The 18,107-nt window shown below is 49.9% G+C and overlaps 1 protein-coding gene across 2 annotated transcripts in view; it reads left to right on the forward strand.

Annotated features, from left to right (window-relative positions):
* ZFHX3 (zinc finger homeobox 3) overlaps window positions 1-17,223 on the forward strand; it is a 125,534-nt gene extending 108,311 nt beyond the window's left edge. For both annotated transcript variants that reach the window (XM_050978892.1, XM_030227512.2), the window contains exons 8-10: window positions 3,317-3,422; window positions 3,906-9,353; window positions 12,080-17,223. In XM_050978892.1, coding sequence (XP_050834849.1) covers window positions 3,317-3,422; window positions 3,906-9,353; window positions 12,080-13,653 — 7,128 coding nt within the window. In that variant the 3' untranslated portion in view covers window positions 13,654-17,223. The remainder of the gene's footprint in view (window positions 1-3,316; window positions 3,423-3,905; window positions 9,354-12,079) is intronic.
* Window positions 17,224-18,107: the final 884 nt, after the last annotated feature.

Below are 18,107 nucleotides of genomic sequence, written 5' to 3' on the forward strand. Positions count from 1 at the left end.
GCTCAGGCTGAGCACAGGGGTGGATCTGGGGCGACTGAGACAGAAGTGTCATGCTGCAGTGAGCTTTGCTGGTGACTTATGAGCCAGGAGATGGTAGCTGCAGCCACACAGGGGTAGGGTTTGGTGTTGGACAGGCATGAACAGGAGAAGGGAAGGGAGGAGGCAAGCCACATCTGTTGAACTCACAGCTGAGGGTTGTGTTTTAGTAATGGCTCACACTGACTGACGTGTTGCTGTTGTGAAGCAGTGTTGGAGCCATTGAAATGGGTAGACAGGAACTGAGTAGGGGGAGGGGGTGCCAAACTGAGGAGGGATGGCAGGATGACACCCCAGGTACCTGCAGGTGAGACAGAGGAGAGCGTTTGACAGCCGCACGTGCTGACACGGGCTGTGCTGCAGATGAACACACTCCTTGCCATCACAGGGCAGTTGCTGCCATGAGAACATCTGCAGTACAAGATGCTGTGTCGCTGAGCACTGCTCCTGTCACACCTGCCATCAGCCGTGGGCCAGTGCACCTTCCTGCCCCATCATGCCCCCACTCTGGGTTTATACAAAAAGCAGCCTCAGCATGCGAGGCAAATTCTTCAGGCCCAAAGAAATGGTGTGTCCTCGGATGTTTTTGCAGTGTGAAAGGACCTTCAGAAAAGGCAGTCTGGAATTCTGTGTCAGTGCAGAGTGATTTGGGATGTGCAGCTCATTTGCACTCATATCTTTGCCACCTGCTCAGGGCTGGTCCATGGGGATGAAAGGATGGAGGGCCCTGCCCTGGATCATGGTAGGAAAAGGACAGGAGTCACCTGGATGGAGCCAGAGAACTAGAGTGAGTCCAGTTGCTGAGCAGTGCCTTCTTTCCAGTGGTTTGATCCCCAAGGCCAGCCCACCGCTGCACCACCACAGTTCCCGCATCCATACCCAGAATTTCTGGTTCCCTGCACTTTTTTCAAGCTTTTCTTTCCATTTGCCTTTGGGAATTTTGTGCCCGCAGCAATTTAATGTACCACAGCCTTTTTTTTTTTTCCTTTTTTTTTTTTTTTTTTTTTTTTTTCCTTTTTTTTTCTCCCCTGTGGTGGAGGGAGGATGGAAGGAAGGGAAGGAATGGTGGCTGTGGAGATGCAGGTAGATAAAGGTAATTACTTAAACACATATAGGGCAGGACTTACAGGTTTGGAGCCCCAGATTAAGATGCAGAGGAGCATGTGAGGTTGATGATTATATTTCGGGGAGAGTTAATTGACGGAAGGTGAAGGCAGACAAAGAACCGCTGCTTACTGCCTTCTTGAATCCCAATCAGGAATTATGATTAAAGACGCGGCGAGACAACAGAGGCCTGATGAATTGGTGTCTTTTTTTTTTCTTTTTTGCCGTCATTCACACTTGATTGACTTCAACCTTTCAAGTGCAAAAGTCTCTCTTTTCCATTATTATTCATAGCCATCTGAGTTTTTCTAATTAAAGTGTATGAAAACAATTACTGATCCGTCGTACTGAGCGTGGTGGTGGGGACGACTGCCGTACTGTAACGCCTATGAAAAGCCACAGCTCTATAATGATGTGCAGCTGAGGTGTTAGATAATTTTATTCTTTTTCTACTCTGTTGGGGTTTTTTTTAATTTCTCATGATTTATTTTTCATAATTCCTAAAGATCCTAGGAAAGCAGGCTCTTCCTGCTGCTAGAGCTGAGAGGGATGGTTTCTTCTTGCCTCCCCTTCTCGGCATCCATGCTCATCCCCCTCCTCCAAGCCCAGCTACTGGAAATTACTCTGTGACCTTTAACGTCTACCAACCAACCACCCACAGCCATCAGATGCTTCTGTTTAGAGTAGAAGGTGGAATGAATGAGTTTGATGCATTCAGCTCCCCTTCTGGGATATGTCAGCAGCCTTCTCTGCTGCTCCATGGGACCTGGCACTCACTGCCATGCAGTGGCTGGCCCAGGAAAGGGAGGGAGCTCTGTGTCCCTCACAGCTCAGGTCATGGCTCTGCAGCCATTTCGGTGCCACCATTTCATCCTGAGATTTTCCATGAGCTCCAACTTCACCACAGGTGTGCTCCTCTGTCCTGCAGCTCACTCAGAGCCTCGTGGTCCTTGGCTGGGCAGAAAGCCGGGTACATGGCACGCAGTGGCCACACACATTCTCTCTCTCCTGAAATCCAGGGTTCAGGTGTCCTCTCCATATCCAGCAGAAGGATGGAGAGGCTTGTTTTGCTTTACCCCTGAATGGGAGTGTTTAGTTGTGCCTCACCTTCCCAGCAGTGGGAGGCTGGGAGCAGGAGCCCCTGGTGGAAGAGGAATGCTCCCTGGGTGTCAGCAAGGTGGCATGGGCAGCTGCTCAAGGCTGTAGAGGAGTCTTCCCTTGCCACTGGAAGCCCTGTGCTGGAAAACACAGGGATGGTGACAGTGAGGCAGGTCTGTGTGTCCCTGTGCCGTGAGACAACGTTCCAGCAGTGTGAGACATTGTCTCCAGACGTTCAAAAGGACATTCATTGTCCTGCATCTGATGCCAGCCACATGCAGGCTGCTGGCAAGATGGTTTGTGACCAGGTGTATCCAAAGAAAAGGTTTTTCAGAACAGGATGAATGTGCACATTTGGCTTTTCCAAAGAGCCTCTCCAGCTGAGCCATGCAGATTCTCCAGCACCGTAGAAGCAGTGGTGTCCCAGCACTGCACTGGTTTTGATGGTGCAGGATCTAGCACCAAATACTTGAAGAGGAGCAAAGGGAATGAGTCAGTCAGAGCAAGGAAAGGGTTACCAAAAGCTTTTTATTTCACAATTTGCTTTCTCTTTAGTCCTTTCTTATTCACCCTTTCCTTTGTCACCTCTCTCCTTATTTGTACTTTTCTTTCTCATGCCCCTCCTTTCTCTGCATCGATACACTTTGAAAACAGTGCTGCAATGCTCCCTGGTTCAAGATTACAGTGTACTTTACTAGGTATGATTTAATTAGGGGCCTTATTATGTTTTCAGCAGCTTAAGGTGGGCCTTTCAACTTATCTACCTAATTGGTTGCACAAGAAGTTTCACAGCCCATGACAAAACATTGTCAGTGATCAAAGTCTGAATTTCACATAAAGGAAAATTATTAATAATAAGATTATTCTTCAAGTGTGCACTGCTAATTATGTCCAGAATGTAACTGTAGAAACACTTTTGACTGATTTGAGCTTTGTCTAATAAATACGAAGTCTTCAGTGAGCTGGGAAAAATGACGCCTCTGACTTCACAATACTGATGTCTTGTTTTGCGACTGGAGATGTTTAAAATATTTTCTTGTGTTTTTCCTCTCCCTATGTCCTTTCCCCCTGTCTCTAGGTGACAACCCCTGAGGTGATGATGCCCAGCAGCATGTTCCTTCCAGCAGCTGCTCCAGAGAAGGATGGGAAGTCGGGCACAGAGGAGCGGGAGGGGAAACAGTCTGGTGAGTGCAGGTCAATGAGATCGACTGTCCCACCACTCCCCAGCTCCATCACCTGCTCAGGGACCAGCTCATTCCTGTTAATCTTCTCTTTGATAGCACCTAGACTCAAATAATATGTTCGGTTTGATATGCCTTCTTTTTCAAAAATACGAAGGACTTCAAAAAAGAGCAGTGAAGACAGAAGTGGCTGAATGGCTTTTGCTTGAAAGGGAGAATTGAAGGTGATAAATGCACTAAGGGATGTGTGTGTGAATGATTTCCAGATATTCAAAGTGAGCAAGGAAGTAAATTGTGTAGGTTTATGCAATGGACCGTGATGAGGTTAATGGGCTGGTATTGAAACTAATGAATGAAGATAGAGGAGAAATGTTAGAAATAGTTGTCGTGTTGGAGATCACAGAGTATTCAGGACTGAAAGGGGTTGTTGATCTACCGTGGTGTGCTGGTGTAATTTTTGGGTTTGCTCTAATTCTGTTTTTACAGAGATCTCTGAGGATGTGGGGAAGACCCTTTTGTCATCGGACAGTGCAGAGCACAGCGGAGACCCCAAGCCCACTCCAGCTGATCCGAGCGCTGCCCGGGAGGACTCTGGCTTCCTGTGCTGGAAGAAGGGCTGCAGCCAGGTGTTCAAGAGCTCAGCAGCCCTGCAGACACACTTCAACGACGTCCACGCCAAGCGGCCTCAGCTGCCGGTCTCTGACCGCCACGTCTACAAGTACCGCTGCAACCAGTGCAGCCTGGCCTTCAAAACCATTGAGAAGCTGCAGCTGCACTCCCAGTACCACGTCATCCGGGCAGCCACCATGTGCTGCCTCTGCCAGCGCAGCTTCCGAACCTTCCAGGCCCTGAAGAAGCACCTGGAAACCAGCCACCTGGAGCTGAGTGAGGCTGACATTCAGCAGCTGTACGGTGGTCTCTTGGTCAATGGGGACCTCCTTGCTATGGGTGACCCCTCACTTGCTGAGGACCACACAATAATAGTCGAGGAAGATAAGGAAGAAGAGAGCGACCTGGAAGATAAGCAGAGCCCAACAGGCAGCGATTCGGGGTCGGTGCAAGAGGACTCTGGCTCAGAACCAAAAAGGGCCCTACCCTTCAGGAAGGGCCCTAACTTCACTATGGAGAAATTTCTAGATCCATCTCGCCCATACAAGTGCACAGTCTGCAAGGAGTCCTTCACACAGAAGAACATTCTCCTGGTACATTACAATTCCGTTTCTCATCTGCATAAATTGAAACGAGCCCTCCAAGAGTCTGCTACTGGTCAGCCTGAGCCTACCAGCAGCCCAGACAACAAACCTTTCAAGTGTAACACCTGCAACGTGGCCTACAGCCAGAGCTCGACTCTGGAGATCCACATGAGGTCTGTCCTGCACCAGACCAAGGCTCGCGCGGCCAAGCTGGAGGCGGCCAGCGGCAGCAGCAACGGAGCTGGCAACAGCAGCAGCAGCAGCAGCAGCAGCCTCTCCCTGGGTTCATCCACACCGAGCCCTGTGAGTGCCAGCAACAGCAATGCTTTTGCAACCACCAGCACGAGCACTTCAGGCACCGCTCCCATTCCCAGCCTTCTCAACCAGGTCTCCAGTGACAGTGTGGGAATTCCTCCCTTGGGTAACACTGTAAGCACTAACATCTCCTCCCCTGCAGAGCCCAAAGAGGTGAACCGCAAGAAGCTGGCAGACATGATTGCATCCAGGCAGCAGCAGCAGCAGCAGCAGCAGCAGCAGCAGCAGCAGCAGCAACAAGCTCAAACCTTGGCACAGGCACAGGTCCAGGCCCACCTGCAGCAGGAGCTGCAGCAGCAAGCTGCTCTCCTGCAGTCCCAGCTCTTCAACCCAGCACTTTTGCCGCACTTTCCAATGACCACTGAGACCCTTCTGCAGCTGCAGCAGCAGCAGCATCTTCTGTTTCCATTCTACATCCCCAGTGCTGAGTTCCAGCTCAATCCAGAAGTCAGCTTGCCTGTCACCAGTGGTGCACTGACATTGACTGGGACGGGTCCAAGTTTGCTGGAGGACTTGAAGGCACAAGTTCAGCTCCCTCAGCAGAGCCATCCACAGCTCTTGCAGCAGCAGCAAGGTCAGCTGTCCTTGTCACAGCCCCACTCCATCCTATTACAGCAGAGCCAGCATGCAGAGAAGAAGAATAAATCTATAGTGAAGGAGAAAGAGAAAGAAACCCCACGGGAAAGGGAAAGCACAGAGAGGGGAGACAATAATGTTACACTGAAGGAGTCTCTTCCTGATAACTTAAAGTCCAAAGAGAAGAAGGAGTTTGTGCCAGGCAGCAGTTCAGAGCCCACCATACTGCCTCCACGGATTGCTTCTGACGCGAGGGGCAATGCCACCAAAGCCTTGCTGGAAAACTTTGGCTTTGAGCTTGTCATTCATTACAACGAGAACAAGCAAAAGGGGCAGAAGAAAAATGGGAAGACAGAGCAAGGTGAGAACTTGGAAAAGCTGGAATGTGATACATGTGGCAAGTTCTTCTCAAACATCCTCATCCTGAAGAGCCACCAAGAGCACGTTCACCAACATTACTTTCCCTTTAAGCAGTTAGAGAGGTTTGCCAAACAATACAGAGAGCACTACGACAAGCTGTACCCGCTGCGGCCGCAGACCCCGGAGCCGCCGCCGCCGCCGCCGCCCCCTCCGCTGCCCCCCGCCCCTCCTCAGCCCGCTGCTGCTCCTGCCATCCCCACGTCAGCCCCACCCATCACCTCTCCCACCATCGCTCCGGCCCAGCCCTCGGTGCCGCTCACCCAGCTCTCCATGCCTATGGAGCTCCCCATCTTCTCGCCGCTCATGATGCAAACCATGCCCCTGCAGACACTACCGGCACAGCTGCCGCCTCAGCTGGGCCCCGTGGACCCCCTGCCCGCCGACCTGGCCCAGCTGTACCAGCATCAGCTCAACCCCAGCCTTCTCCAGCAGCAGCAGAACAAGAGGCCACGCACACGGATCACCGATGACCAGCTCAGAGTCCTTCGGCAGTATTTTGACATTAACAATTCCCCAAGTGAGGAACAGATCAAAGAGATGGCAGACAAATCTGGATTGCCCCAGAAAGTGATCAAGCACTGGTTCAGAAACACCCTGTTCAAGGAGCGCCAACGCAACAAGGACTCCCCGTACAACTTCAGCAACCCTCCCATTACCAGTCTGGAAGAGCTGAAGATAGACTCACGGCCTCCTTCTCCAGAGCCCCAAAAGCAGGAGTACTGGGGAAGCAAGCGGTCCTCTCGGACACGTTTTACTGACTACCAGCTCAGAGTCCTGCAAGACTTCTTTGATGCCAATGCTTACCCAAAGGATGATGAATTTGAGCAGCTTTCTAACTTGCTGAACCTCCCAACTCGAGTTATAGTGGTGTGGTTTCAGAATGCCCGTCAGAAAGCCAGGAAAAACTACGAGAATCAGGGAGAAGGCAAAGACGGGGAGCGACGGGAGCTCACAAATGACAGGTACATTAGAACAAGCAACTTGAACTACCAGTGCAAAAAGTGCAGTCTGGTCTTTCAGCGCATATTTGATCTCATTAAACACCAGAAAAAGCTTTGTTACAAAGATGAGGATGAGGATGGACAGGATGATAGCCAGAACGAAGACTCTATGGATGCAATAGAGCTCTTGACTCCAACCAGTTCCTCCTGCAGCACCCCAATGCCCTCACAAGCTTACAGCACACCTACATCTTCAGCCAATGCGACCTCCTCAGCTCTTCTGCAGCTCACGGCAGAGGCAGATGATTCCTCCACCTTTAGTTCTAAAGCAGAAGCTACAGATGAGAAACCAAAGCAGTCTGAACCTCCAAGTACACAGCAAAACCAAACCCAAGAGAAGCAAGTGCAACCAAAGCAAGAGCCTCAGCAGCAACAGGACCAAGGAGAACAAAAGACAAGTTCAGCACACCAAAAGATTTCACAGTTATCCTCCCCCTCTTCACTGCAACAGCCACCTCCTCCTCAGCCCCCTCAGTGCTCCTTGTCACAGTCAAGTCCAAGTCCATCTCAGCTCTCACACCTCTCCCTCAAACCCATTCACACATCCACCCCTCAGCAGCTGGCAAACCTACCTCCTCAGCTAATCCCGTACCAGTGTGACCAGTGTAAACTGGCATTTCCTTCCTTTGAGCATTGGCAAGAGCATCAGCAGCTCCATTTCCTGAGTGCACAGAACCAGTTTATCCACCCCCCCTTCCTGGACAGAACACTGGATATGCCATTCATGCTTTTTGATCCCAGTAATCCACTACTGGCAAGCCAGCTGCTGTCTGGAACGTTACCACAGATTCCAGCAAGCTCAGCCACCTCACCATCGACTCCAACATCCACCATGAACACTCTGAAGAGAAAGCTGGAGGAAAAGGCCAGTGCAAGCCCTGGAGAGAATGACAGTGGGACTGGGGGAGAAGAACCCCAAAGGGATAAGCGTCTAAGGACAACCATTACCCCTGAGCAGCTGGAAATCCTGTACCAGAAGTACTTGCTTGACTCCAACCCCACACGGAAGATGCTGGATCACATTGCACACGAAGTGGGCTTGAAGAAGCGCGTGGTACAGGTTTGGTTCCAGAACACCCGTGCACGAGAGAGGAAGGGGCAGTTCAGAGCTGTGGGGCCTGCCCAAGCCCACAGACGGTGCCCCTTCTGCCGAGCTCTCTTTAAAGCAAAGACAGCTCTGGAAGCTCACATCCGCTCCCGTCACTGGCACGAGGCCAAGCGGGCTGGGTACAACCTGACGCTGTCTGCGATGCTCCTAGACTGCGACGGGGGGCTCCAGATGAAAGGAGACATCTTTGATGGAGCCAGCTTCTCCCACATGCCACCAACCAGCAGCGACGGACAGAGCGTTCCCCTCTCCCCGGTGAACAAGAGTATGGAACTGTCACCTAGAACCCTGCTGAGTCCATCTTCCATTAAGGTGGAAGGGGTTGAAGACTTTGAGAGTCCCTCCATGTCCTCAGTCAATCTGAACTTTGACCAGACAAAGCTGGACAACGATGACTGCTCTTCCGTCAACACTGCAATCACAGACACTACCACAGGAGACGAAGGGAACGCAGACAACGATAGTGCAACAGGGATTGCGACCGAAACCAAATCTGCATCAGGAGCCGGCGAAGGTCTGACTAAAGCAGCCATGATAGCGATGTCCGAATACGAAGATCGTCTGTCTTCTGGCCTGGTCAGCCCAGCTCCCAGCTTCTACAGCAAAGAGTACGACAATGAAGGTACCGTGGACTACAGTGAAACCTCCAGCCTTGCAGACCCCTGCTCGCCCAGCCCCGGTGCAAGTGGTTCAGCCAGCAAGTCTGGCGAGAGCGGGGACCGGCCCGGGCAGAAACGCTTTCGCACTCAGATGACAAATCTCCAGCTCAAGGTTCTTAAGTCGTGCTTTAATGACTACAGGACACCGACCATGCTGGAGTGTGAGGTCCTGGGCAATGACATTGGACTGCCAAAGAGAGTTGTTCAGGTCTGGTTCCAGAATGCGAGGGCGAAAGAGAAGAAGTCAAAACTCAGCATGGCCAAGCATTTTGGTATTAACCAAACAAGTTACGAGGGACCCAAAACAGAGTGCACTTTGTGTGGCATCAAGTACAGCGCTCGGCTGTCTGTACGTGACCATATCTTCTCTCAACAGCATATCTCCAAAGTTAAAGAAACCATTGGAAGTCAGTTGGATAAGGAAAAGGAGTATTTTGACCCAGCTACTGTACGTCAGTTGATGGCTCAGCAGGAGCTGGACCGAATCAAAAAAGCCAACGAGGTTCTTGGTCTGGCAGCTCAACAGCAAGGCATGTTTGACAACACGCCCCTGCAAGCTCTGAACCTTCCTGCTGCGTACCCTGCGCTACAGGGCATCCCTCCAGTCCTGCTCCCAGGCCTCAACAGCCCATCCTTACCTGGCTTCACTCCATCCAACACAGGTGGGTATGGGTGCTACCCTGCTTAGGCACACCTTCACTTGGCACATACCTAGCACAAGGAGTTGTTCCCTCGGGAATGACTGATAACAGGATTCCTGGCCTGTTAGTTCAGCATGTTGACTTCACAGCAAAAAAGCAGTAGGTATTTTATCTAATTCCTGAATTCATGGAAGTTTTATAGCAAAGTCTGAACTAGAGCAACATCTAGACATGCTGCATATCCCTGTGTAGAAATCCTGAAGTTCCATCAAGGAAGTTCAATATAGAAGATTTATCCAGTGTAACAGAAGGACTAATGTGCTGTTCATTATTCCTTTTGACATTCAGTTTATGTGGTACCATCCCAAGCATTCAAAAATCCAGACTGTTTCTAGGGAAAGGTGTGGTCTGTGTGGTAGCACTGGTGACAGATGCCCAGAGCGTCTTTATGTGTCCCTGAGGTGAACTCTGGGACAAATCCCAATGCAGCTGAGGATGAGTTTTGAGTAGTGGCTGGGTATGACCTGAAAGCATGTCCTCAACAAAAGATGGCGTAGTTGTGGGGCAAATCCAGTTTGTATTTTAATAAGATTTTTCTTAACAGTTCTACGTAAAAATGAAATTTGTTGTAATTCTTTGGGTGGCCTAATCTCAGATACTGGACTTCATCTTTTGAGAATGCTCCTTTCCTTTGTACCTCATGGATAGGTAGAAAGTCTAAGCCACGTAGCGAACACTGGCAGTGGAAAGTGTAGCCCAATGACCAGCAGTGACCTAAAAAATGTGATCCAAAGGCCTTGTTTCATTATGTGTCCGAAGGGCCCCTGCACATGCCAGGGGTTTTCCACGTCACCCTTCTCACCACAGATTCCTGCCCACGTGAGCACAGTTTCAGAGCACTTGGCCAGAAGCATCTCTTTGGCAAATCGTGTCATCACCCTGTCGCAGGTTGCTCTGCTGCACTGTTTGCTTAGTGCCCCAAGTTTATAACAAAAACTAAAATTACTTTTTTGCACTTCAGTCCATATTGTTGCTTTTATTTTTCTCCAAAGCCCAGGATGTGTCCTGGAGAGACAGGACTGCATCTGATGAATCTTAAATGCTGTCAGTGACTGCCTAGACAGGACTGAACTGTTTAGAAAGTCAAACAGTCTGTTTGTGGCCTTTAGATAAAGCTCCAAAGGTCAGGCCATGGCAGCTCCAGGCCTGTCAGAGCAGATAAGGCCATGCATCCAGGAACACTGTGAATTGCCTCCTGCTCCTTCACTTGAACCTTTCAGGGATGTTCAGCTGGGAAACATCCATTTCAGCGGTGTCCACATATAGCATGCCCTTATCTGAGATCTCCAGGGCCACTGCGTGGAGCCTCATTCCATACCTGTCCTGTTGTCACAAATCATTCTTGTCCCAGCACCCATCAGGAGCAGACGCAGGTTTCAGAAGGGTTTGGGTCAGCCATGGCTGAACCTTCCCAGCTGCAGCCACCCTCCTTGCAGCCCTCCTGCTGCTCCTTGGCAGTACAACCTAAAATAAAAGTCACCGTGCCTCCACGGCTGGTCCCAGGTGCCACCACTGCTCCTGCCCAGGCTGGTCTCTCTCTGAACAGCCCCTGCTGCAGTGCTGGGACTCAGGTTTGTTACAGACTGGTCGGGTTTTGCCCATGGGTTTTACAGCAGGTTCCTGCTCCGGAGCTGCGGAATGTACAGGGCTGTGCCAGCAGGATATTGGAGCTTTATTTTGGGGTTTTTTCCCCCACTTGGCATCATGGGAGTTGCCACACAAAATGTTCCTCTTCAGGAGCTTATTTGCCAGCTGCAACAGCCGTGACTAATGGAGGTGACTCCAGGAGCCACAGTCCTCTCGCTCCCAGCCACTGTGAGAGCAGAAATTGGCACCAGGGACAGTGTTGTTAGTGGCTATTCCTCCTGTCAGGAAGAAGGACAAGCTTCACATTCCACCATTAATCTAGTTCCTTAATGAGGAAGCATCACTACACTTTTAATTCCAGCCAAAACACGATGCTTATGCCCAGGGGAGATGTCTGAACACCACATAAACTCTGGAATTGCTCAGAAGCTGAGCATCCAGAGCCCCTGGCATTAGAGGGAAGGATGGATGGACAGGAGGAAGGAAGAGAAGGGAGGAAGGGAAGAAAGGACTTGCTTTAAAGGTTTGTGGATTCATGAACATCAGCTTAGTAAGGACAAAATAAATTAGGTTTAGCCTGTTCATTCTCCAGTTGCCATGACTAGGGCTTCCCAATCTGTGAAGATTTCTACAAGATGAGCTGTGTTGAGCGTTCTCACCCTTTGGTGCAACACAATCCTGCTGCTGGAGTCCTTTGGCCCAAGGACCCGTTAGAGCAGATGGTGACCCGAGTGTTAATCATTTGGGAATTTCAGAGGAGTCAGGAAAACAGCTGTGCTGGGCACCCTGGGTGCTGGTGGGTGTCCCCATCACCCATCACACAGTCAGTGCCACTGGGCAGTGCAGCCAAGGCAGTGAGGGCTGAGGGGGCATGTCCCCTCCATGTGGGTCTGTGCGGTGGGACAGGGGCTGTTTTCCAGAGGGAGTGGCAGCAGGGATGGGCTCCCTGACCTGTGCTGCTGCAGCAACGCATCAGCTCAGGCTGGTGTCTGCCCTCATACAGAGGAGATGGAGGGGTGGATTGGGGTCACCCTCCTCATGCTTTTTGACTGCCCAGCACAAAGTGACTTTTCACCTCTCTCTCTCTCTTCCTCTTGCAGCTTTAACTTCTCCCAAACCCAACCTGATGGGCCTGCCCAGCACAAGCGTCCCTTCACCCGGCCTCCCCACCTCTGGATTACCAAATAAGCAGCCCCCGGCCGCGCTGAGCTCGCCCACCCCAGCACAAGCCACGGCGGCCGTGGCCCCCCAGCAGCCGCCAGCGACGACCCCGCAGCCGCAGCAGCCACCCCCCGCACAGCGCAAGGAGAAGGAGAGCGAGAAGGCAAAAGAGAAGGAGAAGGCACCTAAGGGGAAGGGGGACACCCTGCCAGGGGCCAAGAAGGAGAAGGGGGAGGCACCGGCAGGCACCCTGGCGGCCCCGCTGCCCACCATGGAGTACGCGGTGGAGCCCGCCCAGCTCCAGGCGCTGCAGGCCGCCCTGAATTCGGACCCCACCACCTTGCTGACCAGCCAGTTCCTTCCTTACTTTGTCCCCGGCTTTTCCCCCTACTACGCCCCACAGATCCCTGGCGCCCTGCAGAGCGGGTACCTGCAGCCCATGTATGGGATGGAGGGGCTGTTCCCCTACAGCCCTGCACTGTCACAGGCGCTGCTGGGGCTGTCTCCTGGCTCGCTGCTGCAGCAGTACCAGCAATACCAGCAGAGTCTGCAGGAGGCATTGCAGCAGCAGCAGCGACAGCAGCAGCAGCAACAGCAGCAGCAGCAGCAGCAGCAGCAGAAACCGCAGCAGCCCAAAGGAAGCCAAACCCCCGTCCCCACGGGGGCTGCCACCCCGGACAAAGACCCTGCCAAAGAACCCCCCAAGCAAGAAGAGCAGAAGAACGCACCCCGCGAGGTGTCCCCACTCCTGCCCAAACCCCAAGAAGAGCCTGAAGCGGAAGGCAAGGGCGCGGACTCGCTCTGCGACCCTTTCATTGTCCCAAAGGTGCAGTACAAGCTGGTCTGCCGCAAGTGCCAGGCGTGCTTCGGCGACCAGGAGGCGGCCAGCGACCACCTGAAGTCCCTCTGCTTCTTCGGCCAGTCTGTGGCGAACCTGCATGAGATGGTGCTTCACGTGCCCACGGGCAGCGGCCAGGGCAGCGGCTCGTACCAGTGCGTGGCGTGCGAGAGCACGGTGTGTGGGGACGAAGCCCTCAGTCAGCATCTCGAGTCAGCCCCGCACAAACATCGAACAATCACAAGAGCAGCAAGAAACGCCAAAGAGCACCCCAGTCTATTACCTCACTCTGCCTGCCCCCCCGACCCCAGCACCGCATCTACCTCGCAGTCGGCCGCTCACTCAAACGACAGCCCCCCGCCCCCCCGGCCCCCCCCGGCTTCCCCCCACGCCTCCAGAAAGCCCTGGCCCCCGGCAGCCCCGCGCGCCCCGCCAGGGCAGCCGCCAACGCCGCCCTTCCCTCCTCTCTCCTCATCTTCAACGGTTACCTCAAGTTCATGCAGCACCTCAGGGGTTCAGCCCTCGATGCCAACAGACGACTATTCGGAGGAGTCTGACACGGATCTTAGCCAAAAGTCAGATGGACCGGCGAGCCCGGCGGAGGGGCCCCAGGACCCCGGCTGCCCTAAGGACAGTGGTCTAGCTAGCATAGGAATGGACACCTTCAGATTGTAAGCTTTGAAGATGAACAATGAAAATGAATTTAAATAAAAAAAGTTAATAACAAACCAATTTCAAAAATAGACTAACTGCAATTCCAAAGCTTCTAACCAAAAAAAAAAAAAAGAAAAAAGAAAAAAAGAAAAAGCGTGGGTTGTTTTCCCATATAACGATGCCGGTGGGTTTTACATTTCTTTTTTCCTTTCCTTTTAATAAAATAAAACTTAAAAAAAGAAAAAAAAAATCTGTTACATTTGTCCTCTGGAAGGTACTGTTGGTCTGGGAGACGAAGGCCGTGCTGCCTCCTGGCGCCTGCGGAGCTCGCACCCCTGTACATTGCCCCGTCCGATCCCCCGTCGATAGCACAGCAGAGCCCGGCAGCGCTGTATGGGAAAGCAGCCCACCTGGAGACAGTTTTAAATTTCTTGCTATCTTAGCATTCAGATACCAATGGCTTGCTAAAAGAAAAACGAAATGTAATGTCTTTTTATTCTCAGGTCAATCGCTCACACTTTGTTCTGTTTTCAGAATCATTGTTTTATATATATATATATATATATATATACATATATATATAATTTCTTTTGTTTGTTTTGGGGGTTTTGGTTTGGTTTGGTTTTGTTCCAGAAAAGGATTTTTTGTTGTTGTTTTTTGGTTTTTTTGGGGGGGGGGGTTGTTAATTTAAAATGGGCAGAAAGTATTCAAGAGAAAAACAATGTGAACTGCTTTAGCTTTTCGGGGATTTTAAGGGTAGCTTTTTCTGCTGAAGCCAATTCCAAGGGGAAAAGTTAAGCACTCCCACTTTTCAGAAAAAAAAAAAAAAACACACAAAGAGTGTTGAGGACTTGGAGCTTAAAAAAATAAGTTTTAAAACAACTGACTTTCTGTATTTATGATAGATATGACCATTTTTGGTGTTGAGTAGATTGTTGCATTGGAAATGAACTGAAGCAGTATGGTAGATTTAAAAGAAAAAAACCCTTTTGTGTACATTTAGCTTTTGTATGGTCCAGCTGACGGCTTCTCATTTGATGTTGTCTTGTTCATTCCTAGACAGATAGATTGCGATCCATCGACTCGCCTGAGCTTTTCTCCCCTTTGTACCTTTATCCCCGTCCCCATCCTGTAATCTTCCACTTATGGTCGCTACCTTCATTTCTTAGAGGGTGGTTGCATAATTATTTTATAAAAACTAAAGAAAGAAGTTCAAAGGGTTTTAGGGGTCAGTAGGATCCCTTGCAGAATATTTTTTGTTGGGGGTTTGAAACTTTTTAAGGCATATACATGCGATTTACCTATGTCTGTTACCCTTGTGCACTTATTTTATTCTTATTTTCCATTTCTCTTTTTTTCTTCTCTTTTTCTTCCCCTATTTCTTTACTCATTTTGTAAATGCTTCAAAGACTCTGTTCCTGACCTCTGAGCATCGGTTCTGTTTGTGTAATTAGGCTGCACTCTGTTCCTTCTTTTGAAAAAAAAAAAAAAAAGGTTTTGTTACATTTTTTTCTCTAAAGAAAATTCATGCTTTAAATAAAATCCAAAGACATACCCTTCACCACTGGTGCAGAATGAGCAAAAAGGATTCTTTTTACTTGAGAATTTTGTTTCTGATTTAAACAAACAAGTCTAAGTTTAAATAAAGAATAAAAAAACGTACCGAGGTTGTTATCTGTGCTTCTTCTGCAAGCAGAGAGACAACTCTTAGTGAGCACCCAGTGCACCCCAGGCAGGTTTCTCTTTCCAAGATCTCTCAGCGGCAGCACCGGGTGCCAGGCTCAGGGAGGCCCGGAGCCCCCGGCCCCCCCAGCCCGCACGCACCTCAAGTGGCCCAGACTTTGAAAGGAAAACTTTATGCTGCTAAAATGTAGATTTTTGGAGACGTAGATACTTTGCTGTTCCCTTCCATAACCAAATGCCAACAGAAACAACCTCTTTCCGCCACGTTTCCTCTGCCCGAAAGCACGAGAGCCTTCTGCCCACCGTCATCATCCTCCTCCTGCTTCAAAAGGGAACTTGGAAGACTGTGAACGCAGGTTCCTCCCGCCGCCTCGGCTGCTCCTCCCCGGGCCGAAGCCGCTCGCCACCTCCGAGAGAGACTGGAGCGTCTGAGCGCGGGTGCGGTTTCTAGCGGGACACTTATATTTTTATGGAGTTTTGGTTTTAGTTTGACGAAAGACTAGATCCTGAACTGTTGTACATATTTCTGACTAGGCTAATGCACAGTGCAAATTCCTTTTTTAATTGTTTTTTAAGTAGTTGATACTAAAGCGCGAACCACCGGATGTTCCTCCCGGGACCCAGCTGTAGCATAAGGTGTCAAAAACAGAACCACGTACCCATGGAGCGTTTGCTGTTTTAACAAACTGTTTTCTTTAACAGAAGTTCTTGTATTTCTTCCTGTGTTTGAGATGAACATTTTTTAAATTCTAAAGTTGTACAGTTTTGTTTCCATTATTTTATCTTGTTTGTAATTCTATGAAATATATATATATTTTTTTTCTTTTTTTGCCATTTAACTGTTGTATGTTACTCTGTCTGTATCATATAGAAATTTTTTTGTTTTGTTTTGTTTTGGATTCTCTCTGTGATGCCAGTTCCCAGTTTAACACAAGCTTTATCTGTCCAATTCTGCAAGGTCTCTTTTGGAAATCCTTTTCTTATGTCTTGTTTTGTTTTTTTAACTATATTGCTTGGTCATAGTGCAATTTCTCTCTCCTCCTTCCCCCTCCTCCTACCCACCCACTAAAAGGTTTTATAAATTCATTTCCTTGTATTTTTTCTAAATGTTTCTAGAGACTCTTTCCGTGCGAGGTTGCCTCCTCCTCCTCCTCCTCCTGCAGCCCGGCCGCGCGGGGCCGGCAGGGACCCCTCGCCAGCCTGGGCACGAGGAAAACACTTCAAACTGAGCATTAAGCGGGTTTCTGTTTTATTTTTAATAAAAAGCTTTTTTAAGTGGTGAAGATGGCCAAAGTTTCATACAGTTGAGAACAAAGAGAAGCATCAGGGGTGTGCGGGGCCACCTGGGGCTGGTGGGGGACAAGGTGGGTGGACACAGCCAGCACACTCACCAAAATATATTTTGCTTTAAAAAAAAATAAAAGCTCTTAAATAGAAGCAGAATTTGGGTTGGTTGGTTGGTTGGTTGGTCAGTCGGTCGGTCGCTTGATTGTTGGTTGGTTGGTTGGTTGGTTGGTTGGTTGGTTGGTTGGTTGGCGCTGATACTGCCCACTGTGAAACAAAACTTTGACTATTTTTTTGTTTTTATTTGGGGGGGGGCCAATTTCGGTAGAACAGAAAGCATAAATGAGGTGAAGAGGGTTATGAACAGCCTTTGCAATGTACAAAAACTAGAGCAAGTGAAACCAAAAATGATGTTCTTGGTGTTTTTCTATACTGTAGTCTTGTTAGCTTTTTTGTTACTGTAACAATGCTGATCTCGAACTGTACCAAAATACATGAGACTGACAGAAACAAACCACATGGAACTTTCAAAACTTTAAAAAACTTGTCACAAAAGAATTTGTTGTCATAGTTGAGTTGACTGTAGATGGTAATTGAATATACTCCTTTGGAACTATTTCATCACGTATGTTTCCTGCTCATTGTGATACATTAAAAAAAAAATGAGCAAAAGCTCTAGTGTCAATGTCCCGCGTGTGCGGTGCTGGGTCCGTGTTGGGTGGGTGTGTGCCACGTGGCATGGCTCAGCAGGGCACACCCGTCGCAGGTGGGCACTGCGCAGAGCCCGTGCCTGCACACGTGTCCTCGTGCACCGCTGGGGTGCCACGCACGCCCTGTCCCTCCCACCGGGGCCACAGCGCCTGGGCTGGTGCCGTGAGTTCCCCTGCCAGGGGAAGTAATGAGCCAAGCAGCGCCGTCCGTACTGCAGCTTTGGGATGCTCTGTGTGTGAAAAGGACATTAAAAGTGCATTTAATTTTATTAAATGACTGCAAAAGGATTCCGGGCATGCTTCTGTAGTGAATGGTTCAAGGGAAAGTGCAATGCCTTGATGGTTCGTCCTGAAACCTGTGAACTAAAAAAAATCACATCTGTTTCTGCTGATAAATCAAAAGAAGATGCAGGTAAGTAGGTAAGTGGCAACTCATTGCACTCCCTGTGCAGCAGGGAGGGAACTCAGAGGAACTGCTGAGGGTTCAGTACACAATTCTCTTGCCAAAAATTGCCCCTTGCAGCAGAAAAGGCTTGAAATCCGCTAAGAGGGACCAGATCCAAAAGGAGTCAGAGGGGCCACAGCTCATCTCTAATTTATAACTACAGTGATAAATAATTTACACCCACCACTGCAGGTGGGGCAAGCATCTGCCAGTATGGGTGTCCTTGGTGCAGTTGCCAGGACAGCGAGAGGCTTTCTCCCCCTCCACGGGAGAGGGGCTGCACTCCGTGGTCTCCAGCAGAGCAGAGGGCACAGGGAGGAAATCTGACAGCTCCCACGGGAGTGCAGCATTCC

The sequence above is a fragment of the Serinus canaria genome, chromosome 11, assembly GCF_022539315.1.
Source record: "Serinus canaria isolate serCan28SL12 chromosome 11, serCan2020, whole genome shotgun sequence".
Classification (NCBI taxonomy): Eukaryota; Metazoa; Chordata; class Aves; order Passeriformes; family Fringillidae; genus Serinus; species Serinus canaria.